The sequence below is a fragment of the Lupinus angustifolius genome, unplaced genomic scaffold, assembly GCF_001865875.1.
Source record: "Lupinus angustifolius cultivar Tanjil unplaced genomic scaffold, LupAngTanjil_v1.0 Scaffold_5_99, whole genome shotgun sequence".
NCBI classification, from domain to species: domain Eukaryota; kingdom Viridiplantae; phylum Streptophyta; class Magnoliopsida; order Fabales; family Fabaceae; genus Lupinus; species Lupinus angustifolius.
In genome coordinates this window covers 47,941-58,979 of record NW_017717311.1, presented here as the reverse complement: position 1 = coordinate 58,979, position 11,039 = coordinate 47,941, and the positions used below count along the sequence as shown (strand labels likewise).

Sequence of the window (11,039 nt, the reverse complement as noted above, 5' to 3'; positions counted from 1 at the left end):
GTAATTTGACATATAAAATGATATATGTATATATATATATATATATATATATATTATGAACTTCATCATCTATACTTCTATATATCTATAATTCTATACTATTAATAAAATCAAAACAAGTACCACCATGCATGCCATAATTTTTAAATTCCATTTTTATCCCTTTTTAACCTCTCTCCTTAATAAATGGAAACTTCCACGTTTTGTTTCATTTTTTTATTAATACATTATTAATCATCTACACATTTTTTTTTATCTTCTCTCTTTCCCAACCCAAAAATAAAACAATAGCACAAGAAAAAATATATCAAACAACTCAATAATGATTATTAGATGCACAAAGTGAGAAATTTATAGAAGTTTTGTATATATCTTATCAATTATTACATCTTATATTCATAATTTATATTTTGTATTAAGTTTATATGTTTCACTTTTTATACTTATACACTTATATCAAAAAAATAAGAATGCGGGTCTATCGGCACACTAATACTATATAAAGCCAAAACATATTATAACTACATACATGGCATAATTTCCACTTACCTATTTTGCCATTATAATTAATAATTATTACAATATTTTCCATACAATAAAAAATATAAATGAAGGTTAGAGTAAGTTACATCCACTAAATATATCAAACTACCAATGCATTTTTTTAATAATATCACAATTTATTTATATATTTTTTTATCAAAAAATTATAATATCATGTACGAAAAAAGTGACATAATTCTTTAAAATAAACTATATAAAAATTAAATATTCAATACTAAAAGGTAAAAATGCGGATCGACAAACACATAACTGCTGACACGCTAGTTTTAATAAATGAGAATCACATTTTAGAAAGTAATTATAGTCATTATTAAATGTGGTTGTAACTTAATATATAATATTAAAATCCTTAAAATATATATTTTTAATAATTTTTATAGTCTAACCCAAAACACTTTGCCAATTGTAGAAATATAATTGTCTTTTTCCATTTTTCTTTCTAACCTTCAAAGAATGTAATGATGCATGGTTTAATTATTGATTCAACTACTAGTCAAGTCAATACGTATTCCATTATAAATATACCCAACAACTAGTTTTTCTACATAATAGTAACTAAAATGAATTTAATATTTACTATTAGATAATGAAAAACAAATTTGCATTGTCATTTTATCATTATCACCCATATTCTAATTATTATTAATTCTTAATTAAAAATTATACAAATGATTAATTGATGATATGTTGATTGTATAAAAAAAATTATATCATTGATACATAAATATTAAAACTCAACTTAACTATATACACCTTAAAATAGTTAACTAGTCAATGTAAAAGTTACAACAGGTAAATTAATATAAATAGAAGAATCATGATAAACATATAATGTAATGATATAATGAAAAAAAGTGGCAGAAATGTCAGAATCATAGAAAACTTTAGATATTCGCATAGGGAATTCATATTATAGTCAACTTAGAATATTTAATGATTTTGTTATTTTTCAAAGGGGTCATCACGCAATGAGTTGTGTTTCCAAGCCAACCAAATAGATAGATAAGATTATTCAGAAGTTGATTCAATGGCCAAATTATTAATATTAAAAAAATTATATAGTGGAAACAGATGGAAAGCAAAGTAATCCCATTAAATTAAAAAAATGCTAGTGAAGAAAGTGAGAAAGGAAGGATAAATATGATAATTTTTTTTGTTATTATTAATAATATTTTTTTACTTTACGATATCAGAAGTTTATTAAATGCTGAATAATTAAGTATGATATCAAAATTTTGATACCATTACGTATACATAAAATATTTTGTTGATAAAAAACCTTCTTTTAATGTATTTTCTTTATAAAAATATTTTTTTACTGTCGCTGGGGTTACCTTTGGTAAAAAAGGCAATAAAATAAAACTAGATTAAAGTGAAAGAAGAGAGGTTGTGGTGGTGGAAATTCATGATATTGCAAATGTAGCTATGGGCTTTTAGGACCATGTTGTCTTCACACCTCTTTAAAGCAAAGTAAAATTGATAGATCAATTGGTTGTACCGTGGTGAAACACCTCAAAGCTACAAGTTCAGTCGTCACCGTCCACACAAACATACCAAGTAAGCTTATATTAAAGAAAAAAGATATGTTGTCTCAAATCTTGTATTATATATTGTCCAACTAATAAAAATAGGTTGTATTAATTAAAAAAATTAATTTTTTATTATTATTGATGTTTTTACTTCATTGTTATTAAAACAATATAATATATAAGACATGATATGAAACAACTTTATACATTGATTAAGTTCCACCAAATTTTTTACCAACACAAAATATAGGGACCCTAAGATGTTACACATTTGGTCATTTTTTATTTACTATTTAAGCCACATATTCTTTTTACACAACCAAAATGAGGTATGAATCATCATTATCATACATGAGAGAAAGACAAGAAAAGGGGTCCATAAATAGTTAGTCAAAATTTATAAGAGATGCACCAAGATTTTGGGCACAACAAATAGAGAAAGAAGGGAAAACGCAAGTCATAAGGATGTGGACCCTAGATATTATAACTAAAGCCACGTGCACTATTATTTTTTTCACAAGTCAAATTAATCCCAAGTCACAAGTGACACAATTTTTTTATAAATTCAAATTATAAAAACAAAAGGAAATTAGGGAGCATGTGAATATGAATGTGATTGGAATGGTAAAAGAGAGAGAGAGGTGGGGTGCTTATGGTGAAGGACATTGACAATAAGAAAGGGAATGTGTTGGCAACACCAAAAATTTATTAGCTTAACATTATGTTAGTTTGCTTTATGTAGAGTATAATATTTTTATACTATTAGTATAAACATTTATATAAAATTAGTATATGTATCATTTTGTTTGAAAAATTAACAATAATTAAACATAAATAATAAGTGATACAATGGTAATATATAAAATTCATACATTATTATTTCAAACATCTTTTTCTTATAGTAATATTTGTTATCAACATATCATAATTTTAAATTGTATTTTTTATTGGTTAAAAAATATAATTTCTCACTATTATTTCATAATTAATAATTAAACTTATAAACTAATTAACAAATAAAAAATAGTAGTACAAAGTTGTGACTTGTGAAATTATGACACAATATATCAACAACATGATAGAGAGAAGAAGAAGCAAATTTTAAGTTGCCTGGTAAACAATCTCAAGATATATATTACTTCATATACCTTTTTATTATATAATATAAGATTAATATATTAAATTCATACTTTACTCTTCTGACCAATATACCTATAAAATAAAAATATATATGAAGTAATACAAATTTGAAGATAGTAGATATAGACATAAGCCATTTAGTAAACTGCCAAAGAGGGCAGAAGGCACCCTTTTAGCTTCTGCCCACTACTAGTTACTTAAAATAAATAATTTTAATAATTAATAATTACTATCACTAATAAATTTCTTAGTAGAAATAATAATAATAATTTTTAAATATTATTCTAAGTTAAATATTTTTTTTTGAAAACTGAGAAGAGAAGCTGTTCTACTCTCTCTCCCAGAGGTGATGACATCTGCACACACTTTCTTTTCCATTGGGTTACTTTTTTGTAAATTGAAGATTTCTCTTTAATTTCTCCTCACATTTTTTCAGTTTCCATTCTCATTTTTATTAATATATTATTTATTCCTTTCACCAAAACAAAGACCCTCTATTTTCTCACCTTCTATCTCTCTATGCTTGTTCTTCTCTCTTTGTTTTTTTGTTGTTGAAAAACAACTGAAATCCAATAAAAAAGCATCCACAACAACCATGGACTGTGTTACTTATTCTCTCACTTGATCTTCCTTTGAGTTTTTTCTTCATAGATCGGCTTCGTTTCATTTCCTGTACGTTTTCTGCACTTTTTGCATCATTTTTTATTACCATCCTTTGCTATCATTAGTGGGTGGTTTTGATTTTTGTTTGATAGGATTCAGAAACTATAAAGTTTGAATTTTTATTTATATATATGTTTTGTTTGTGTGATTGAAGTTTATGGGTGTGTATAACTATCTAACATTTTAAACTTTGCTGTTTTTTGGTTGGGTTTTGAATTGTTTAATTCAACATGGGTTTGATTGGTTTAACAATAGATTGATGTTCTTTCTTGTATGTTTTGTTTTGTTCACTGTGGATTGTAAAAAGGAGTTGACTTTGTTTTCATTCTATGAGCTATTGTCATTTCTCTGGTCTTGTGGCTGAGAAATTTTATGTGATTTTAATCATTTGGAATGCTGCATTAGTTAGTTTTGCCTTGTGGAATGCTATAGTTCATGGGAAAAATGTTTTAGTGGTGTTAAACTTAATGCTTAATGTCTTAACTGGAAGAGTATTCAGCATTCCAATTGTTGTTTTATTTGCAATGGATGTATCTTGTGATTGTTAGAAGCCTCTTATGTTATTACTCAATGGAGCTTAGCTGTTTTTGCTTATTGCCTTCATTGTATAGCCAGCATGAGACTCGTTTTCAATTGTGATGCATGTAGAGAAAGTGAGAGCTTTGGGTAAACTAATTATTAGACAATGTATTTTCAAATAATTATTCCAATCCAAGTTCTGGGATGCCACTCTTTTTTTGTTTCTGGAAAGTAGAAATTCATTATAATAGATTGCATACACATACTTTTTTATGAGTTTTCATTACTCGATGAGAGCAAGTGGTTTTCATCATACGGTGGCTAGCTACATAGATTATGAGTTGTCAATGTAGCTTGCATGACTAATTACAGAAGGATTTGCATGACTGATAGCATAGTATAATTGTTTCGGTAACTATTTCCATGACTAATTGTATAACCATTTGACAATGTTCAGAACATGTTGATCACTATTTGATGTGACTTATATTTTCATTTTTGGGATAGTGAACTTTTTTAAGGCTTGTCCATCTTCAATGCCTAATGATCACTTTCTTGTTTTGTTTAACAGGCCTGCTAAACTTGGTGCATGCCTTGTATCTTCATTCAGGAACATTTAACTGTATTGAGTTGGGAAACTTATAGATTCCATCAATGCAAGGGCAAAGAAGTACGGTTGGTTCCTTGCCCGAAACCTTAGAATTTGATTGTGGATCTACATCGAGTAACACTACAGTTAATCCGCCAATTTTCTGGAATAATATGCAGAATCCGGCAGAAAACCATATACCCGAATATATACTTTCCCCCAGTGAGATGAACTCATCTTATGTGAATTATATAAACCAGGACTGGCAAAACTTGAGTGGATGGAGCTTAGGTGAGCCGAGTTCCAGTAATACACTGAATGAGGTTAACAACAATGAGCCGAAAAGAGAACTCGGATGGTCATCTTCATTAAGTGCTAGTGCAATAGGTGGTCCAATTCTAGAAAGGTGCTTTAGACCAGCCAATGCTCTTTCTCTGGACAATGTCATTACAAGTTATATGCCTATGCACAGCTCCAATTCTCATTTGGTTTCCCAGAGTCTTAATTTAAATGCAAGCTTAATAGATAGTGGCAGTGGTAATAGCCGTCATGTGGAACATCCTAACTTGCCCAAGTCTAGTGGACCGGTAAATGAGCATATTCCACCTATTACTAGTTCTGCTTCTTTTACGCTTCCTTCTGGAAGTAATGGCTTTTTGGTTGAGGATAATGATGGTAGGCCAGGTTGTTCTCGAGACACTCGCCGTGTATCTGGTAAAAGAAAGGCTGTTGAACGAGACTTTGGACAATCTTTGGATATTGGAAGTTGTAGCCACAGCCAGAATAGGGATGGTAGTGCTTGGAACACATTTCCTACTCAGAATTATGCAGGGAGCAACTTTAGCAGACCTGCCTCAGTGGAACTGGTAAACGCAAGAATTGGCCTGAGTATGGGTAATGTTGCCTCTGAAAGTGTTCCTGATACAAATGTTGCAGGAGGCTCAGATAGCTTACTCAGAAATTGTCGTTTGAGGATAAATCCTCCTAGCCAGCAAAATTCCATTGCTCCCACTGCATTCTCAAGTGGGAGTGTGGTTAGGAATACTGGCATTTCTTCGTCGACTTCAATGTTGCAAAGGGTTCATCGTCATGATAGTTCTCTGGACTTGAGGTCAGTACCACCGGTGGATACTATGATTCCTCAGAGCCAGCCCCATATAGTTCATGCTCCTGCTTTACCAAGGAATGCACAATCATTTAGGTGGAGTAGCGCTTCTAGCTCAACAAACAACCTTTCATCAAACTCACTTATGAATGCAAATAGGGATAATCTACCACACGAGGAAGGTAGCTCAAGAAGTATGCCTAGAAACATTTCAGAGCAACCAGTGTTTGTTCCTCCAACCAATTTAAGAAATTTGGTTCGGAATCCAGCAATTAGAGCTTCGAGTAGTTCAAATTTAAGTATTCCAGGAAATGTTGCATCATCACGGCCTGGGTCAAATTCAGCTATCAATCCATCATCTGCCTCTCCATGGGTTTCTCGTCCTAATCCTCACCAGCATTATCCACGCAGATTAGCTGAATATGTTCGCCGGCCCTTGTTTTCTTCTGGTTCTGCGGCTGCTGGAAGTCCAATCAACAGCTATTCTTCCTTGCGCGGTCCTGCTACATCATATATGCTGTCATCTGGGGTGGTACACCCAGGATCAGCTTCGTTGTTGGAGAGGCCAAGTGATAATGAACATGCAATTCCTCCTTCATTACGACCGTTGGGTGTTGCTGGTGAAGGAAGTGGTAGAATTGTATCTGAGGTCTGTATTCGACTCTCTCTTCTCTTGCATTTCAATATTTTCTCAGTTGATATGTTGGGCAAGATTGTCTCTGTAATGTAGATGTATGGGGGCATCTAATTGATCAGCCCCTTCTGTTTGAAATTAAATATTCGACATTTGGTTTCCGTCATTGATGAGACTGGTGAGATAAAACTCAATGAATTTCTTTCATTCATCCACTGGTTGTTATCCTGAGCTTTATTTTATTTACTTTCCTTTTCTGTTCCAAAGTTGTCAATTGTTGTTTTGGCCGAGGCCCAAGTTTTATTTAAGGAAAGTTTCAAGATGGATGAAGTAGAGTTTGAAAATAACGTTTTATAATGATTTTTTGTAAGCAAAATTACAGAGTCCAGAGGCAAATATTAGTCTTCGTTCCTTTGGTTGCTTAATCATCACACTAGGTTTGATTGCTTCATTTGAAGTTGGCTCTTTGGTGAAGAAATTAAAGATAACTTTTTATTTTTTAATATGAGCCAATATATCCTCTTGCTACTTTTTCTAGACATTTTCTAAAGCTTCTTTTATTGTTACACTCTTGATAGTTGCAATATTTTATTTCCATTTATGAACAGTGATTTCTTAACCATTTGAAAATTAAATATATGATCCTTTAATTTATTAAATAAAACATTTTAACGCCACTTCCCAATAATAACCATCCTTTTTTGGTTTCTTAATCATTTTTGCAAAAATGCATGTATAATTGTTTTCTGAAAGTTGATGCTTTTTGGTGCAGCTCCGCAATGTGTTGGGCCTCATGCGTAGGGGTGGGAGCCTGCGACTCGAGGTTAGTTGTCTTCCCTTGAAATCAATGGTGTATATTGACTTGAGTAAAGCTTTCTTGGCATTTTTATCTCAGATTTATTAACAGTACCATTAGGAGTGTTCAAGACCTGTCTTGTCACTATCCAAGCCTGAAGTTAATTCGACGGGTTCGGATTTTCAAAACTAGACTTGATAATTTTTCGGGTCAGGTTCTGCTTAAAATTCAAGGTGTTCCAACCTGTCCCCTGTAATAAATTTCTTTAAAAAGAATACTGTTTTTACAATGAAGCTTAAATAATAGGATTTCCTTATTTAAATTAATTAACTTTTGCATGACATGTAATATATTTATATTGATATTATGTTTGAAATATATAGTAAAATATTTAATTTTAGTTTCATATTCCTTTAATTCTATCATTTAGCTATGCATAATGTTCAAATTTGTGCATTCTGTCAACATATCTAGCCAAGTCAGTTCCAACCCAGTCATTATTGCATCTGTTTCATGTCCAAATAAATGGTCCAATCAAAATAATGGGGTCGGTTTGGACCAAGCTAATCCATCATGTCATATCCCGTCAACACTCCTAAGTGCCAATGTGGCTTTAATCCGGTCCAATTCTGATTCAGTTCTGATGCAATTATGCAGACAATGTTCACCTGTCCTTTCGTGTTTCGCTGGAAGTTTTAAATTGTTAAGTTGGCCATAACAGGCTCCAACATGTTTTCATGAAAACTCTAGCAATACCTACAAAAGTAATTAGGCGTCAACATGTTTTCATTTTATTTGTGAGCCTATATATAACAATGTTCATAACTATTTTTAAGAAGAGATCTTGTGTCTAAATAGTTTAAAAAGAAAAAGAAAAAAGAAGCTACACTAAGTATTACATCTGCATTCTTTTTCCTTTTGGTTTCTTTTTGTGTGTGAAAAACAATTAGGAATGCTTTAGAGATCAATGCTTTGTCAATGAACATGATTTATGATAAAGCATTATTGGATTGTTCGATCCTTGTAGCCAACCCAACCTAGAGGAATTAAGGCTTTTGGTTGTTCTTCTTTCTTTGTGTGTGAATGATTGGTGTCATGTTGGTTTTTTAACAAGATTTAAACCTATTCATATTGAGTAACTAGAATTTGTCAAGCTTTTGAAACACCTAATCTCAGTGAACCCAATCTCGGAGTTGTTGATGGTTATTACCTGTTATCATCATATTTATGTTTTCTCAATGATCTTATGCTAGAATGTTGCTTGGAATCCAATAAATTTTAAGGTATTTAAGATGATGTTTGTGCTGATGTTTAGACCCTTTATCAGAGCTTTTAGAATACACACAAGTATCACTTGCTAATTGTACTTAGTCTAGTCATAGATCTGATTAGTGATTACTATACCTTGTAATAATCTCTATCATAGTCTCATAGGTACTTTTTTTAATTTAGGAAATAGGTTCCACTTGTTAGCCTTTTTAAAGTGTAACATGTATTTATCTTTAGCCCTTTTCTCAAATTGCTCATGGTATAAATTTAAGGCATGTCCTACACATTGTATTTGCCTCCCTTTTGATGTGTAAATGCTATTTTGGTACAAAACAAAGGACCATGAGGCAGGCCTGGCTAAGAAATTCAATTTATATAAAAAGGGGTTAGTAGCATTTTGTTTCTTTGTCAAATTGTTGGGGGCCAAACTCAATTGAACATGCATATCAAGTTTTGTTGTGAATTTGAAGTTTTTGGGGTGAGGTGGTTTGTGTGTGGTCATCCCCTGATATTTCTGTAGCTGCATACAGCTTAGGGTGGGCTTGAAAAATCTATTTTTTCTGTTGAGTTTTCGATTTGGCGAAATTGCTTCTCCCATCATTATCATCCCTGTCCAGAAGTTAAAAACGCGAATATACATTGCTATCTGCTATTATCTCATTTAGGTTGTGTATGAGCTATTTAATTTATATATTTATGTTGTAAGACGTGCACTCTTATCTTTCTATAGGATGTTATGATGCTCAACCAGTCAATGTTTCCTGGAATAGCTGATATTCATGATCGGCACAGGGATATGCGACTCGATGTTGATAACATGTCTTATGAGGTAAAATTATTCCCACTTATGGATGCACAAATTATTAATACATGCACTCCTTTGTGTCTTTTTGTCCCCTTCTTATATTTCAACTTAATGTTTTTCATATTATGTAACACTTATGATGTATATAATAGGAGTTATTGGCCTTGGAAGAACGCATTGGAAATGTAAGTACTGGGTTGAATGAGGAAACCATATTGAAACATTTGAAACAGAAGAAGTATTCAGTTGAAAAAGGTTCTCAGCATGAGGCAGAACCGTGTTGTATATGTCAGGTAAACTAAACTAGCCAACATCTATCTCATCTGTTATGTGGTATGAACTATTTATAATGACTCAGGTAATCGTCCCTATGAGGTAGTTTTTGCGGTAGAGTTAGGTTTAGTTATTCTAATATCTTCGTTAATGTGTGCGAGCGCATGTGGATCTTCTCATTGGATTATGTTTTGTGCAGGAGGAGTATAAGGATGGAGACGATATGGGATCATTGGATTGCGGGCACGATTTCCATGCAGACTGTGTAAAACAATGGCTAACACATAAGAATATCTGTCCCATTTGTAAGACAGCAGGCTTGGCAACATGAGATTTGGCCCTTGACAATGAGGGAAATATTATATTTTAGACTGAAGAAAATTGGCACAATTAGGCACAAAATTCTGGTTAAGTGAAGCTGAATTATGTTACCGAGAGTCTATTTGTGTCTTGAGTTTTGAAGGGGAAGAGAAAAGGGAGGCTTTAGAACGTCTCACTAGTGTATTTCATGGTTATCTTCGAGTCTTCTATTTCTCTTGTTTTCCCTTTAAAATTCAATTCACAAATAGACCTTGAACGACCCTCGTTATGCCTTAGCCGAATTTCTTATTGTCATTTTTGTTTATTTGTCTAAGCCAATGTCTCTCGGTTAAGGTGACATATGGGATGATTGGTGTGGATGAAGGACCATTTATTGTCTGTACTTGATAAAGTCTTGTTTTACATTTTATGAATTATTTACATTGCCCATATTTGCTGGTATTCTATTTATGGTATGTTTGATCAATTTATTTATTAAGAGTATAATATTTATACATAATTAATACATCGTCTACCATTTATTTGTATTATTTTTTTGAGGAGTAAATGACGATTGAAAATAAATGGTGAATAATAAACTGACAGTGTATAAAATTCTTATACTGATAGTGTATATATTTTTTCCTCATTTATTAAACCGTAAATGAAAAATAGCACCAGAAATGTTTCAATTGTAAGAAAGGTAGGGTTGGGTGTTATCTTGACTGCTAATTTTGTCAATGTGTGTGAATATAAGATAAATTCCAACAATCAAGAGAAATAAAAATGGAGGGTAAAATTCCTTATGTTCCATAAATGTTGATTCCTAGAGTTTTAGAAAAAAAGATATTCA

The 11,039-nt window shown here is 31.7% G+C and overlaps 1 protein-coding gene across 2 annotated transcripts; it reads left to right on the top strand.

Moving 5' to 3' along the window:
* The first annotated feature begins 3,617 nt into the window (after positions 1–3,617).
* On the top strand, positions 3,618–10,648 carry LOC109337321 (probable E3 ubiquitin-protein ligase RHG1A). Of its 2 annotated transcripts, none has more exons than XM_019574271.1 (6): positions 3,618–3,905; positions 4,987–6,758; positions 7,510–7,566; positions 9,539–9,637; positions 9,766–9,906; positions 10,086–10,648. In XM_019574271.1, the coding sequence occupies exons 2-6, from the start codon at positions 5,070–5,072 to the stop codon at positions 10,215–10,217; spliced, it is 2,118 nt and encodes a 705-aa protein (XP_019429816.1). In that variant the 5' UTR covers positions 3,618–3,905; positions 4,987–5,069; the 3' UTR covers positions 10,218–10,648. The 2 variants fall into 2 exon arrangements, with proteins under 2 accessions (XP_019429816.1, XP_019429817.1); XM_019574272.1 differs by having other exon boundaries at positions 3,621–3,905; positions 7,516–7,566.
* Positions 10,649–11,039: the final 391 nt, after the last annotated feature.